The following is an 18307-nucleotide window of genomic DNA, read 5'->3' on the forward strand; positions in this document are numbered from 1 at the left end:
TTATCCGGCGGCTAATCATCTTACTTTTTTACCCTTAAAATCTGAAAATGTTATTTGCATCAACATAAACAAGTTGGGATTTTTTTCATTTTGCATAAAATAAACGACTTAATAAATTAACCGTAAAATTGCGGCAACATCCAGGACATTATCGTGTATCTTTGCTAACCTTCCACATCCAGGATTGTATTTTAATTTCCCGTTCAACATTTTTAAGCCATCTTTGCTATTTGCGGATATCAAATGAATCACTCACAACTTCAAAAATGTTATTAGTGACCGTAGTTGGCATTTTCAATTCATCACATATCACATGTTGAGACTCTATCTGGACTCCAATATTTTATTTAAAAAAAAATTGGAGTTCAGATGTGTACCAACACAGATATTAATAAAATACGTATTTATGTATTAACGAAATATTCAAGATTGACTGTTAAAACTTAAGTTTAAGAAAAACGACATTTATTTCGGGGTTACCAATATTTGTATTCAAATCTCAAGCCTCTTCTATAGTCATTGTCACGCCAATAAAATCTCATATAGCTCTGATATGTCAATACCACCGCAATCAATCGGGAAAACATATCTCTAATTGAAATTCCACCCGATTCCAAAATCCTCATCTGGCAGAAAGAGAAATGTGTCGAAAATTCCGTTGTTTTATACCGTTTTGCGCCACTTTTCCGACGGAGCCGCTCATCCGAGAGAACTCGGGCGCCCCTTAATGACGCGCCCGGGGCGTCTGCGGCTTAACGACCATTTTATCTGGCCGTGATCTATCGCCTTGCGAAGAAATTTCCTCTATGAAATTCCTGATCGACAGTTCGTCGCTGATGATAATTCGTAGATATTCCATCGAGAATGGAGTGCCGAGAATCCGCGGCTTCCATGCTGCCATTTTTCTCTCTCTCTCTCTCTTCTCTCGTAAAAATTTACAGCGCCATATTTATTTACGGCTTGCGACATAGTGCGTCTTGATTCGATGTCGTCATGTGCTGAGATTTCGACCTGGAAGTAAAAATGCTGTACTCTATCGTAAAATGTTGAAGTTTGAGTGTATCTGAGTTATGTTACAAACGGTTTTCATGTCAAACGTTTATAAAAACATTATTTCTTGGATACGAATATTTATTGTAAAATCAGACACTTATTTTTACCATTAATAATTGTACATAAGTTAAGCAGTAAGAAGCATTTTAAAACATATCAGTGCAGTATAATTTATTAGTTAAGGTTTACTGGATATTGTCTACGTTGAATAGAGCTTTTTAAAAACAGTTTGTTCCCCATTATTTTATTCTTACACCCATGCATGTGTTTGCAGTTTCCGATAAAAATTTAAATTCGATTCTCTGTTCAATCCCTCGCCAAAGCGAAGTTTTCACCTGTTCCCTTTGAACATTATTGAATTATCAGTTTTCTATTCATCCCATGTGCTTTAGAATGCAATCCGGATAGGCGTCGTCGTCTGACCATGGAAAGCTCGCCTTCATAAGATCTTATTTCAACCACCACATTGACATTTCCACAATACGATTTCCTTAGAAGCGGATGTAGAAAATCCATTTTATTACGTCATTTTTGTATGCTAAAGTATCATACATGATGAGATTTAGTTATATGTAAAATATTGTAATTTAAAAAAATTATATTTTAAAAGGAATATTTTTTTTTATTGAAACACTGTTTTGTTAATGTAATGCAGTGAGAATGTAATACGATATGATGTCATTTAAATGTCTGTGAAAATATATTTTCACTGGTAATACACATTCACTGTAATATATAATATTTAAATTATAAGTACACGTTGAAAATTAAATTAAAATGTAGTAAAAAAAATTGAGTCAGTGATTAATTAAAAGTTTATAATTTATTATTGAAATCTAAAACACCATTACGTAAAAAAAGTAGCATTTTCCTGCTCCCCCTTCAAAACCCAAAAATGAATAAACTATTCAATCAGTTTGTGAAAAAATTCTTACTCTTTCGATCATCTATATAAGTTTTTGTTTGCTCGTTAGGTTATGCGTTAATTTTTCTTATTATGACCCTAAATATTTTATTAATTTATTTTAGGATCAAGATCAACTTTTTTGCTTATATTCTGAAGCATTTTAATAAAGTATTTTTTTAGTTTTTTGCTCTCATATTTGCTATTTAAACAAATTTATTGAGGCAAAAGAAATTAAAAATTAAAAATAGGTAAAATAACGAAGTTGGAGTATAAATGTGCTTTTCTTCAAGTGCATTTTATATTCCGGAGTGGAAGGTATCCACATTATCGACAGTAAAATCGAAGCGGTGGATTATAAAATTGTCCTGCAATTTATTTTAGAAGGGATAAAAAAAAGACGATTTTATAATCCACCGCCACCACTTTCCCATCGATAAAGTGGATACTTTCTATTCCGAAATATATGAAGCACCATCAAAACCCTTTGGGGGTGATTTTTAAATCGACTCTGTATTTTTCACAGTTGCCTTAGTACATTTTTTGCCATTTTAACTATAAACGCGGTGCACCACATAAAAATATTTTGCTCTCATAAGAGTGTGAAAATTATAGCACAATTTTATAATCCACTACTTTTACTTTTTCGTAGATAAAGTGGATACTTTCCATTCTGAAATAGAGGAAGCACCCTTAAATTACTTTGAGGGTGCTTTTTATATCGACTCTGTATTTTACAGAGTTGCCAAATGACTTTCACCATATTGACGATGAACATAGTGCACCCTATATGATTAGAATAAATATATTTTACTCTCATCAGAAAGTGTCACGTATTTAATCTAAAACAATTTAATTTTTCTTAAATGTGTGACGCATTTCTATGGTCTATAAAGATTTTGGCAGGTATACACCACATACATATACGTTAGAACATTTATAGTATTACTAGATCTTTTATTCGATTTTAATATTTTTTTAAAATATCTTTGAAGTGATTATTGGTTATAACTAGGCTTACCATATTCACGATACTCTAAATCGGGACAGCTAAAAAAATGTCATATCGGAAAATTTGGAATGCTGAGATGTGCTAAATTAGAATGCAGTATGCTAGTGAGTGCTAAAAAAAGATAATCTCGAAAATTTTGTGAAACTGGGAAAGTTCGATAAAATTGCTCTTTTCATAACATATATATATATTATATATATTATATTACTAAAATATAGAGACATAGTTTTAATAGTTATCTTAAAAAAATTAAATCGGAATAAAATGAACAACTTTTTCAAATAACAATATTTAACAACCGGTAAAATTTAACCAGTCTGTGAATTACTACCGCATATTGAAAGACCCTTTTCTCTTACGATCATGTGCTGCGAAGCGTAAAAAAGCGGATTATGATGCTTCGAACTCACTATACAGAACTGAATCTATTCAAATATAGTTTCTTATCTAGTGGGTTTTGCCAACATTATACAAACTTTATAAGACCGTTACTGCCCACAATAGACCATCAACGTCATGGCGTGTACGTCATGATAGACATTCATCGATAAAAATTTTACCCATCGAATATATACGATACAAAATAGACGTTATTTATTTTTTCTTTCATATTTAATGGAACATGTTTTTCTTTAGCAAGAATGGTAGTATACTCTATTTTTGCATTGTAAATAGGGGAAAGGGCCACCCCTAATTCATTCTTAAAAACGTGACGCTTTTTCTTTGTTCGCTACACACATTCGTATGCGGGTTTTCTTTTTTTTAATTACCAAAAAGCTTTTCAATATTTTTGTATTGTCCGTATTCGCTGCAATTATAAGCTTGCGTACCGTTAAATTAACAGTAAATTAAAATTTCTTTATTCGGTCGCACACAAAAGAATTAAATTATACGCCGTGTTAAATAATCTTATTGTAGCCGGTAATAATTCATTGCAGTGATACGGCGAGCTTTCGTAATTGGAACTGATAATTTATTACTTATATAATTAAAAACACAATAATTCAAGTTTATATTTAACATGGAAAAATTGAAAGGCGATTAAAACAAATTAGTTTCGATCTGGTGGTCATTTATTCAATATTAATTGCTCCGATAGGTTTGTTGTTGATTGGGTCGTATCGACTCCCGCTTCAGTTTGTGAATAGGATGTTAATGGGGATATGCCAAAACGGAATTAGCTGGATAAGCGTCATTTGCCTTTGCCGGTTAAAATTTGAGCAATACAAATGTAATGTAATTAACAATAAAATGACGTTAAATTATTAGTTACCTATTAAATAGCTACTGTATAAAATTTTAATTCAGTCGATTTTTTTTGCAAGTTTTTAATATTTTTTACATTTAAAATATTCTGCCTTTTATTAGAGAATTTAATAAATTATCATGATATTTATTCATGAGATAAGGAACATCTAAGTAAACAATTTATCTCCCGGACACCTAGAAATTAAAAACATGAAGGAACATATGAGATTTAAACCCAGATCTTTTAGATCAATAATCAGCGATATATACAACTCGTCTATCGTGCTGGTTAATTTGCTATTTAATCTATTTTTATTGAATGAAAAAATAATAAATAATATTTGTTACATATTTTAAATTACTATGTTTTTAAAATAAAAAATAGCGGGTTACTTTTGTATTAAAATTTAATTTTTTTAATTTTTTTTTTGTGAATATAGTTCAATAGTAACGAAAATAATATTCTTATAATCGATCATATCATTTAGAATAATCTTAAAGATATTTATTGCTACATAAAATACACATGCAAAAAAAAAAGATTATTTTTAAAATAGCATAATAAATTTCGGAGTTTTATTCCAATAATATTTAACACTGTCAAACGCAAAGGTAAAGCTTTTTAATAATATGCTTGTGTATGTAAGAATATATTTAAAACAGAAAGCAATTACGCAGTTGATTTAGTTAGGCAGTAAGAACACATATTATCATAAAAAAATCTTATAGTAAAAACTGCAATATACTATGTTAAAGCAGTGTTATGCAAACTTTTTGGCTACAAAAATTGCATTTTATAAGCTTTGAAATCCATAGATATTTGATTTAAAAAAAGACTTGATTGCATATATTGTGAAAAATTTTCATCAACTAAAAAAAAAACTAGACCACTTGACAATATATTTTTTACAAATAATTCCAGCTAAAAAAATATCTTAAAAAACTGTACTTATTAAATGTTTAGAATGTATTAATTATGTGTAAAAGCAAAAAATATGAATATTCATTTGGACTGCGAAATAATTAATATTACACGTATTTTAATCTAAGCAATTGACTCACCAGAATCAAGGATCTGTATTTTTTTGGTGCTTCTTCTGTAAAATTTTTGCGGTTTTGATTTAAAAATGGAATTTAAATGTTTTCTGACATCATATTTTAAATTGAAACTTTATTTCAAAGCAAGTGTATTACAGATAAACGATAATCTGACGGTGATATGCTAGGAGAATTAGGCGGATCTGGTAAATGTTCCAGAACCAGTTCTTTATTTTTTTTCTGTATAATTTTCGCTGCGAGCGGTCTCTTATTGTTGTGCTATAAGATAATCAAGTTTGACTGTGAACTGATTTTCCTCGATCTATGACATACACATTATACATAAGATTATTTAGTTATTGTGGCCACAGTATTGTTGTACTGCATACTATTTGTAGTTTGACAAACGAATTGAGGACAATGCGTGTTACCATTAAAAACTAGGTAAATACTACGGTAGCAATCTCAGTAAATTATATAGGATTATCTAGCATCGAATGTACCCAAGCAGTTTTTCTCTGATTTCTTGTCTCCTCGAATGATTACTTCCAAGCATTGAAAACGTTTGGGTCTCCATTTTGGGAGTAGTGAAAGCCATTTACGCCCTACAATGGCACGTCACCAAACCATAAAAGCGTACCTTTTACCAAAATAATTCTAAAAGATCGATGCAAATCCTCTCGCATAAATCGAGTGTCCATTATTGTCGACGCATTAATATGTGAGCGCACGATTGCGTCCGATATTGCTCAATAAATTATAACCGGATTCGGCTTAACAGGCGTTTTGTCATCCCTTAGCAAAGTTTCGCCAATAAAAGCTTGAATTTTCCACTGCGGCAATATTTTAACAGATTTTTCCGAGCTTTCGATATTGTTCGCTCCCTTCCCTTCGTTTCGGCCGCGACGCATAGTGAGATTGCATAAAATTTTACTTGATAAAAAACACTATTATAAACTATTTTTAATAAAAACATTACAAATTTAATTATAGGGTGATAGTTTTAAATTTTATTATTTAAATTCAATAATTTAATATTATAGATTTGTTCTTATAATATCATGATAATTCAATGTTCTTTTTAATTTATTGAGAAAAATGTGATTTTTTATATTTTATATATAATATAATATATATAATATTAATATAAAATTAAATTAAAAAAAAAAATCGTACTTGAATAATATTTTTTTCTGATTTTTAATGATTATTATTTATTTATGAGTATATATTATTTTTATGGATGTGGTTTTAAATATAAAAATTAAATTCATTATTTTATCTAACTTTCTAGTCGATTTTATCCTACTGTGCGGCGTGTGACATTTACCCACGCATGTATGTGCATACATAGATATATACATGTGTGCTTTCGGGTTACCCAAATTTCGAGCCTTGAACTGCGCCTGTTGGCCCGATGCCATCTTGGCTGTCATACAATAACAGAATAATGTTATTCGTGGTAGATTGCGTTTGCAGGCATGTTGTACTGTTAGAATTTTTACAGTTAATCTTAATTTTGAAATGTAGCACGAATAAAAGGGACGTTCGTTTTAAGACTAGAAGTTATTTATAAGCTCTTAGACGCCAGAGAATATTACATATGTACATATGAAATTGTTTCTGTCACCTCTTGATCGTACGCACGTAAAGGATAGGTACAGGTGCGACAAAGGAACCAAGAAATTTTAGTACATTTTGAATATTCAATTAATTGTGCATATACATTTTTCAGTACGAATTCGTAAAGTATATAAGGGTTACCAAGATGAAAATATTGTTATGTATTTATTTATAAAAATATATAAATAAATAAGATATGCTCTTAATAAGATATTTAATTACATTGGACGCTTTAAAAGTATCCAGTAATCATTAGTATATATTCAAAATATCTGTATTTAACAAATATTAAAGTAAGAGACAAAGAATTATGTAAAAATTAAGATACCATATTTATAAATGCATCAAAAAGTTTCAAGTAAGGAGTTTTTTAAATAATAAACCATAGATACTAAATGCTAATAATCTTCTTGTTTTTCATTTAATTTTAGCCTAATACAAATTAAAACAATTCATTAAGGACACTTCCTGACCTCTATGATGATGTTCAATATGTCATAAAATTTATAAAAAAAATCACTACGCGTTTTAATATCAAATACATTTAATTAAAGTTTAGCTTAACTTATGGCCGATAAATCTAAAAAAAATACTGACAGTATGTGAAACAAATATTTATATTTATTAACGATTTGTTAGGATTCAAGAAGTCTTATACAATATGATACATACATAAATACAATAGGGAATAAACATTTAAAGTTTTGCTACAGAGTCAAGATATTTTAACTTTCGCTAACGAAAAGGTTGAAAACTGTATTAAATAATTACTAATAATAGTCAAAGTAGAGGTAAAAATCTTCTCTGATATCATTTAAAATAATCAGTTTGTACTTTGTATACTGTAGTTTGTGCTATTTTGGTAGTTATAGAGCCGATGACTGTACAACACTGAGATATTTTTTGTTACTATAATTAAAAACTCCATTTTATTACTAAAAATATATTTAAGAGACATATTTAGTTAAAGCACAGTCCTAAATATGGCGAAAAATAAATATGATTTAACCCTTTGTTGTCGACATTCGATATATTGGCCTTTGGGATTCGATGTCTAGTAGTGTGACTTTTGCAGCCAGTTAGACGCCGGAAGAGCTACTTGTCTCTCGTAATATATCAGTTTCATGTTTAAGAGTTCGCATAGTGATTTATAATAATTTTCTAATATAAGCAAATATTAAAAAAATTACTTGTCCTTTAAGAAGACTTGAATAAATAGAGAATGCTAATTTTTAATCAATCGCTTTATTATTTAGCTCTTATGTTATATTAGGCATTTGTGGGTGACTGTTTGATAATTACAAAGGATACTCACAAAAAATATTTTTGGGTGAAAGGTCACTAGTATTTTTTAAGCGTGTTCACAAGCACATAAAAATAAAGTTTTTAAGAGTTTTGTGGTAATTGATGATTCTGCATAGCTATAGTACTATTCTCAGGAGTTTTTGAAATTAAATTTTACAAAATTTGCAGAGCTCCAAATTATCATTACTAAATCTTAATTTATAATTGAAAAAATCTAAAAGAAACGGTATTTGCTCAAAGAAAATGACGCTTGTTTACAAACATACATTTTTAATTATTAAATATGCAGATATTTAGAACTCTTGGCAATTAAATAGTTATAGAGATTACTTCTGCTTTAAAAAATAAACATATTGAAATGTAAAGATGGGCTATGATTAAAAAACAGTTAGTATTGTTCAATGTGGTTTTTCTATGTGATAATTAGTAGAGCTGTTTCTGATAATTAAATCTGATTAATTAATTGATTGCGCATCAAAGCAATAACACCATTTAAATAAAAACCTAAAGTACGAGGGATATTTTAGAATAAAAATACAATGCAAGTAAAATTAAAAACGAATATTTTGTTCAATTTTTAACGTAACTATTTTTGCTAAGTTCTTTATGAAGTAACGAGCTTAAGTCACATAAGCAATTTTTAATATTCTAAAGTAAAAGTTACTATTGAAAAGAAAATAAACTTAGTGGCGAAAAAAGGTCCATTATAAAAAAAATATAAACTGATCTCAGTTGTTACTAAATAACTTGTTCAAAAAGCTATTGAACAATCTCAAAAAATATATATCTATGAAACGGTTATCAACATTTTGGGGGCTACAAATATATGTATATTAGACTGCGAGATTTATATACTTATATTATCCTGCAATATATACCATTGGAAATAAATTCTTAAGCTGCTCATATTGAATATCTTAAAAATAAACGAAAGGATGTTTTAATTATTAAAAAAGTCAATACTTTATGAGCTTTGAATATTTACCTTCTGTATATCCCTCGTATTTATTTAATAAATTTGTCGAGTCTGAAAATATAAATGTATTTTTACTTTTATGAAATTTCCCGGTTTTTGTTCCGTATATTAAAATCATGACGTATCGATTGCTAAGCATTTTTAGCTGGTTTATAAATATAGTTACATAAACAGAAATGTTAAATACAAAAATATATTAAAAGTGTTTATTTTTACACAAAGTAAATAGTGTTATAAAGTGTATGTATGTTAACTTTTTTTAAATATGGAGAATCAAGATTTTTACTTGATGTTTTATATTTGCATACACCTATACTATGCTTGTTTTCGTGATTTATATTTTTTAATTTAAAATCTACATAAAAAAGACGTCATTCGGTCAATTATTATGACCTGAATTTAATGATAGAAAACGAGCTTTTCGTATTTGAGGTTCAACAGACTTATCTCATTAGTGTGTCTGACAATCCATGGCATCCGGAGAACTTATATTTTAGAGGGTTTCTACCCTTTGAATTTCTGCTTTATACCTAAAAGGATTGAAATTAACCAAAGAGAAATCTCAGAGAACGTTTCAATGCATAATAAAATGTAATATCAAACTGTTTACAAACTAACATCACTATACGAAGTTCAGATACAAGTTTGACAAATAGGTGGATCAGGGGATGATAAATCAATTAATACGCTTTTCTTATGTGAGTATATTTCACATTTTTTCCACGAATTTTGCGGTACGCTTTTCCGTCTTACACAAAAGAAAAAAGATCTTCTGATAAATTGCACCATTATTTTAAGCCGGAAAACAGTCGGACGTTTACATACACACATTTTCCAAACTGAGTGTACATAGGAGAAGATTTTAATGCTTTCGCGAGGCCGAAACAATAATTCTAGAAATATGACAGCTTTATTGGTCTGCGTGAATATCGGACGAAAGTTTCCGTGCAGTCCGTGACAAACGGTCCAGTTATAAGCCGAAAATTATGAAAGCACTGTTCACTTATTTTGAATGGGCTTAGATATCATCTATATACTGTGTGTGTGTATAAAATTAATGTTGTTGATAAAAGTATATCTTGGTCAGATGCTTCTTTTGGGTCTAATCGGAAATGATTTCTCTTCTTGACACTACTATTTGTTGCTTTAAATTGATTTTCATTCGTCTTCAGGTATATAAACTGTTATGTGCATATATAATATATGTGTGTTGTCAATTTGCAGGCTCTTCTGCGAGGTGCTCTCAGCCAACAAAGCGCAGTGATTCTCGTATGCATGGCGATTGATCGCTACATCTGTCTCCTGCATCCAGCTAGGTACCATCGACATTCCAGTAAAAAGGTAATATCTCATACTGACCCTTACATTAACTAATAGTATATACAAGTAATAAATATTTGACAATCTATATTCTAAACCAAATAGAATGAACTCCAGAAATATTATAAAAACTTGACAAAAAGGGTCACAAATGTAATAAGTAAAATATTAATAAATAAATTCAATTAAATTAAAGTAAAGTGTAAGCACACTTAGTCCCATAATACTATTTATTTATTATTCCATTCTAAATTTATAACAATAACAATATTAGTAAGTGACTTACATATACATGAATTTATGATTGTATTAAATATTGGTTCTCTGAATATTACATAGTAACAACATCGTAAAAAACATATACGTAAATATATGTGCTTTACTTTAAATAATAATTTAAAACAATTTATATAAGAAAATATCGGTAGTTTAAGAATGATTCTAAATAGTTAACTGACGAAGTAAATGCTACATGGTCGATTGTAAAATAACATATTACTAACATTTCATAAATATTGATTACATTTATAAGATAATTTGTTTCACTTGTATAAAATTAGTAAATTAGTTGGTTTAATGCCATATAATGTATCATTTTAAATTTTTGTATTACCATAATGTATTTTTTCTAAATATTTTTGATATCTCTAATCTTTGCAACAATTTTATTTCTGATTGTTTTAATTAAAATTTACTTATCATATTAAATATGATTATTACATCTTTTTCTAAAAAAAATTATCTTAAAAATATCTTCTAATGCTTGATGCATTTATTAGTAAATTATTTAGGATAAAATAAAATATAAAAGACGCAACAAATTTTGTGCTCTAGATTTTTCTGTTTACTATATTGGTATTTTATTTGTTCATTTTTATATGATGTAAATATGTGGTATATATATTTGAATCTCACAAGCTAAATAAACACATTTATATGTTAATCTTTTTTTCACAAATACTTTAATTTTAAAATAAAACCTAATTGTAAATAAAAGTTAAGCAAAATACTTAACCTTAATATTTTCACATTTTTAATTAACCATTTTACTTTCTGACAGTTTAATAATTAAATTTCATAATTATTTAGGTAAATTTATTAAATATAGAAAATAAAGAGTTGTAAAAATAGGATGAGATCCTTTTGTGTTTTTGCAGGTATTTTAATTAAATAATTAAATGTTTACGTTAATATTTATAGCTATGAAATTTGTTTACAGCCCCATAAAAAGTAATTAGCCGTATATTTGTTATATAAAGATGGTCCAAGAAAATTTATTTTTAATTTTTTCAATAGAGTTTGAGTATTGGATTAAAATCAAAGATCTAATAACTTGTTTGATATTAAAAGAAAAATAACAAAAAATAACCCATATGGTAATTTTTTTATTTAAGTTTATGACAAATTAAAATATTTTATTCTTAAACTTTCGTTTAAATTTTTCATTATGTGCAAATCGTGGTGATAACTTTTTTTATTATCGAAATTCAATAAACATATTTACATCAATCATATGCCAGAAATATTCAAATTACATTTCTCACGACAAATTGAGCCGTTTGTGCCGTACGTAAATTGTATACTCAATAATGTAAAATTAAAGAACGAAAGCACGTGCAATTTTGTGTTTACTGAAACGTTGTGGAAAAGCGTAGAAAACGTAATTGAAGATAACTGACACAAAAGTTTTGAACATTTGACTTTTGTTTTGAAATATTTGCAAGTCAACTCACGCGGGTGCAAATCGAATCGAATTACTTCTTACAAATTTAATTTAAACTATTTTACTGACAATTCTATTTTTGTTTATATATATATATATATGCTAATAATCACCTACATATATTTTTTAATACAATTACTTATACAATTATCGACTCTTAGATAAATAAAATAAAATTATGTAAGCTTCGTATATGTAGTGATACTATGATAGATAGATAGATTCTTTATTACACTGTTATCACGTAAGTTATTATGCATTTAGAAGTTACTAATAATAAAAGTCGATTATAAACTCCAATATGTTTATATATTGTCAGAATTGAACTCCAATATCATTGAATAGAATATTAAAAAAATACTCAGAAATTTATTAACTGATATAATATTTTAAATCACCCTATAAACCATTAACAATCACCAAAAAAACTTCAAATATATTGCCACGTATTTGAATATAAAAATCGTTGTATGCATAAATAGTTATAATACAATACGTCGACTAAGAGAAATAAATAAAAGCTTGGCCATGACGCGATGGTGAAAAATATCGATGAATTATGCGTGTAAATACTGGCTTAACACATTGACCTTGTGTAGGCATTCTGAAAACGGAGTAGGCCATATTTATATAGGAAATGGGAATCTTCTACGTATTTGGAGCGCGACGAACAATCGCTTTCATAGTAATAGTAGGTTTATGTAGCGTACAGTGAAATTATGAGTACTTAACGCATCCTAAATGCTTGTGCTCCTTTATCTTGTAGGATAAAGGAAAAACATAAAAATACATGAGAGGGAATTTTATTGGAATTCAATAGCCTAAAATCTTATACGTGTGAAAATCATTTTTATAATATTGAACCCATTTATTTATCTGACTTTTAAAGTCAAAATAAATAACAATTTCTTTGTAACAAAAAAGACACGTTATATTTTGTTATACTAGTTTTCGTATTATAATATAAGTTATTAACAAACTATGGATAAATTAAGCTGTTAATAAAATATTTTCAATTTTTTCATTATTAATCCTTCAGACTTTTCGTAGTATCTCTATGAAATGGTTTTTTAATAGCAATTTTATTAAAGTGGAATCTAATTGTATTTAAATATTAGCTTCCGTATTTTTTTTAATAAATATTTATTTTATTAAATATTTAAATGTAAGTCTCGATCAAGATATCTTAAGACAGAACCTTTAATATACAGGTTGCTTAAATACATATCCAACTGTATTATTCAATTTTTCAAGCGCTTCGTCAGTGTTTTCGAGTGTTTTCCACCAGAAAATATTAGTGTGCTTGAACAAAAGTATCACTGGGAGCTGTTTGTTAATTTTTTGGAGCGAAATAATCATCATCTCGCAACCCTTGAGGAAACTCAGTCGAATGTTTTCGACCGAAGCACTCCATCTTCATGGCGGTCGTTCATAAATTAATATTTTCGGTCGCCGGTTTTCCAACCATTACTCGTTTTTCTAGCAGTTTTTTCTTGCCATTTTTATTGCTGCATCGCCACTAAAAGACTTCCAGAGAGCGTCGAGGCGCCGTCGGCCCCTCTTGACTTCGTTTGTAATTTATTAACCGGATTTTTCTGTACTGCTGCTTACATATGTATGTATGTAAAAAGACGACAAAATTTAAGGTTTTGACGAAATGATAAACCTGACTTTCTAGCATTAAAATAATTTTATTGTGTTAAACATAAACGACCACACCTATCTATTAAAGATTCCAATTATTCGTGAAAAACATAACAAACTATTCGAATATCAAAGGTATTGAAATATTCTTATATCATACTTGAATATTTAATCCTATAGTTTTTAGAAATAAAAATATACAGATACAATATAAAAAAAGAATAATCTAAATCTAAAATTGCTTTGTAGTTAAGTTTTTATTACACCAACTATTTGAAAAACCCTTTCTAGAAATTTCAGAATTTTTGGTGATTTTTTTAAATATTTTGCACACAAAATATAGCTGTGTTTTTTTAATAATTATTTAAAATTGTTATTAAAAATACATAATTAGTTTAGTTTTGTTTCATATGCGTTTAGTCATCTTATTTTAGCATCCGTAATATATGTTTACTAATTTCTGTTCCCATGTCATCCCATTTTTAATAAAAAAAAGCTGCATTAGTTTTATTTAATTATAACTCCAGCTTTTTTTTGTAAAATAATATCGATTATTTTTTGGAAAATAGCAAGTACTTTATCAAAAACTGTACTTAGATATTGTCCAAATGTTTTATTATTATAATTAGTTTCATCATTGTAACTATATAATTTTATCTAGTTTTTACGTCCATTATGATATTTTTTTATAAGAGTGAATATTTGAATAGTGATTTGTTAAACATTTTTATTATTATTCTAGTTTGCATAAAAAAAACCGTAGATTATTTTGCATAAATACTACGTAGTCGACTTTAAAAAATATTTTGGGTAAGGAGCAAAATATTTTTATCAAATATTTTCATCATCTTATTTTATTTACTTTCTTCTTCTTGAACTTGTGTAACTCTTTTTTTTATAAAAGCAGTATGTGTCTGCTGAATGCAACACGTGATTATGACAAAGCTGATTAATTGCATCTAGATAAATTCCATTTTTTTTATCACAGCAATTTTTAATTATTTATTTATTATATATAAATACGTACTGAAAATCATCATATGTTTCAATACAATTATGCTAGATTAATATCCTTGCAGTATTATGTAGTGTGCTTAAGTTATACACACTTTTACAAATTGCAAAGCTTAAAATACTGTTTTAAATTGTTTGACGTCCCTGTAATTTCTGGTATGGTTCTGAATTATATACCTCAATATACATATTATAGACACTTTTAACAAAAAATCAATGAACATTATACCTTTAAATTATATTTAGATTTTCCAGATTTTAATTAATTACATTTTCGTAATTAAACATTAGAATTATAGCATCATTAATTTTAATTAATACGTCTATTATAATAATAACAAGTTAATTAGACAGCGAACGGACCAGTTAATAATTTTCTCTGTGTAACACGCTTCATTACTAAATAAAAACGACACTGCCGCGGCGTGTACGGAATTTCAAAGCGAAAAACGTTAATTAATCAGTTATGATGCGGTTCAACTTAATGTACGCAAAATATTTCGTGGTTTTAGTTTACGCCGAAACACACAAGTATAATGTTTCAGTGTCAACGGGCTCCTCTGGGAATATTTTTCACAGCGCCCAACTGTCAGCCTGATGTATTAACCGAAAAGTTGAAAAGGATCATTTTATAGAAAATTTCCGCTCATAGTAAATAGACAACCGCTTCTAAGTCCCAAGCCGGTTTTTACATCACAAAATGGCGTAAAACCTAAGACCATCCCGGAGGGAGCTTATATCTACTTTATTTGCGATCGTGACGGATGGAAAACCTTCGAAAATACACACATTCACCCTTTTGCATAATACAATCATATAACGTAGATAAAACATACATTTATCACTTTATTTATGGTTGTAATAATTTTACCGCAGAGTGAATAATAAATGAGTCAATAATAAAGCGTCGTAGAATACTTTCATTCCAAATGAAAACATCTAACCCTCTTTTGGTTGACTCTTTCACTTCTGTCACCGTGAACCATTAATCTTGCAGAGGATCGTAAATTGTGTCCAATATTAAACGCCATGAAGTGCTATTAAATAAATCACACATTGCTCACTTTATTTATTTATTAATTATTAATATTCATATTAAAAAAATATAAATAGATTTAAAATAATTAAGTAAAAAATTCTGATTGGAAAGCTATGCAACTTGCCGAGAATAATTCATATTAATGTCTGAAAATCGGCAATAATATTATTTTAGAAAAATATTTTAAAGACACAATAAACGAGTGAGTCATATTCTGGTGCTTTAAAAGTAGATTTAATTAAAGTGTCACTTTCCTAAATTATGCAAATTCATTTGCCCGACGGAATTATTTTACAGTTTAGGCAGACGTGTTTCAAGTAAAAATACCTTTGTTGATGACTTGGGAGTGACGTTTGAGCAGGGATATAGATTTTGTATACACTTCGCCAAAGTTTTCGATACTCGCCATAGTTATGCAGAGCATATGATTCGCATCCTGTGAGATACGCTAGTTAGTAGCTTTTTCCATATTAACTTTATTGTTTGGAACTAGAGCGAAGTGAAGTACTTTTTGTTGAAGAGGATTTATAAAGGAAATTTCAGATATCCTTATGAAAAGTAGTATGGGTCTGTATTCATTTTCTAATTACTCTTTGCTAGAAGCGTTGATTTACAATTCATAGCAATATATTAAATAAAGTACATTTTGAAGTTGCTGTGGGCTACAGAGTACCCTAAATCAGGGGTCAGCAATTTTTTCGTCAAGTTTCTGATCGATACTCTCTTAGCGGGCCAAAAAGCAAAATTTAAGTGAGCTTAAAAAAATAAAAAATACACTTTTTCTAAAGTTTAGTTATACTATATATTTAATTATTTTTAATATATTATGAATTTTGGCATTCCTTAAAAATTTCTTAAAATACGTGTTTCTAGTAATTGCTTTTTTCGGGATAACATTTCATCAAACAAGGGTTCGAAGCTCGTTACTTTCAATCTTTTAAAATTAATTGCAAATGTCGTCTGTTAATACTGACATAAATTGTGTTTCATGTACTTTTTCTCAGAATGTCTTTTCACATAATTGATGTCAAATTTTATATTTGTTACCAGAAAAACAAATTTGGAGAATTTTGTTAGTTTATTTTCTTGGAATTTACCTTTTAGCATCTAGATTATTTCTTTTTAATTGAAGGTATTATAAGAGATTATTAATTACTCAATTAAAAAATCGCAGCAAGATTCGAAAAACGTGGTTAGATCTGCAGTTCGAGTTTAGAAAATATATCCGCCGTAAATATTTGTGGAAATAAAAATTTCTTTTATTTAAAAAAAAATTATAAAATGGAAAATACATAAAGAATGTTAACATTTTCTTTTTATTAGCTCTTAGAGCTTGCAAATACGATCATGTTTTAAAATCTATATCAAAAAAAGTTAGTTTGTTTTAATTATGTGCAAGAAATTACAAAGCTAACAGAATTACAAAAAAAGTAGACCATGAGTCCCTATGCCATTATAAAAAATATTTCTTTTCAATTAAAGTAAAATTTAGGACAGTATTGCTGACTTTTAATGTTAAACGTATTTTTCGTCACTTAAAGATATATTTGGTTCATTAGCAGTACCTAGTTTTACTGCCTTTGTCACGAAAATTATCACGACGTAGGATTTTCCACAATTTCGGTCTTCCTAAAAAATAAATAACGACACTAATTGGAAGTCGAATAAAATTTAAAAACAAATTTACAATATTTTCTGAATTATATATATATTTGATATTAATTAAATTATTTTATTTTAAGCATTTTTGTAAAAGATAATGCAGTGTTATTATTATATTATATAAAAATGATTTGGAAAATCAAATATATTTTATTTTATTTCTATGTTAGTATAGGTATATAAATAATTAATTAATCATTTCAACTTGGAAAATATAATTTTATGATTGTCTGTCATAGACCTTCTTAAATTAATTAATATTTTTTTTTTTAATTTAATAAAAATTACGTTCGACAGTATCTTTCATTTAGCATCTGTTACCAGACCTTACTTACACAAAAGGAACAGAAACGCAAGAGATGGATATACAATGCACGTAATTAAATTACCCCTTATAAGATCATTGAACTTGAAAAAAATAATTAAGCCAAATTGCAGAGCGAAAAAACCGAAAACATTGAACCCAAACCAGACCCAGATAATTTCACGGACATTAAGCGTTTCGCGAAAGGCAGACCCAAAAGCCTAAAAAGGAGACAAACGACCTTTGAATGGAAATAGGCGTTCTTTGTAACTCCCCTATAAAAAACAGTTAATCCTAATTAAGCAATTTATATTCATTATATACTATTTCGGGTCGACCTATGCCAATTTCCGCGCGTCAAAACGGAGACGAAATTTGCGAAATTACTCATTATAAATAAAAAATATGAAACGCAGTGTATCGCTATGTATGAAGGTAATTT

At 28.1% G+C, this 18307-nt stretch overlaps 1 protein-coding gene across 2 annotated transcripts in view; it reads left to right on the forward strand.

Annotated features, from left to right (window-relative positions):
• Positions 1-18307, forward strand: part of LOC148227145 (trace amine-associated receptor 8b) — a 77795-nt gene that overhangs the window by 25084 nt on the left and 34404 nt on the right. For both annotated transcript variants that reach the window (XM_088201808.1, XM_088201809.1), the window contains exon 3: positions 10384-10500. In XM_088201808.1, the coding sequence (XP_088057934.1) occupies positions 10384-10500 (117 nt within the window). The remainder of the gene's footprint in view (positions 1-10383; positions 10501-18307) is intronic.

Source organism: Plectrocnemia conspersa, unplaced genomic scaffold, assembly GCF_051122295.1.
Source record: "Plectrocnemia conspersa isolate PC_06_02 unplaced genomic scaffold, ASM5112229v1 ptg000013l, whole genome shotgun sequence".
Taxonomy (NCBI): Eukaryota; Metazoa; Arthropoda; class Insecta; order Trichoptera; family Polycentropodidae; genus Plectrocnemia; species Plectrocnemia conspersa.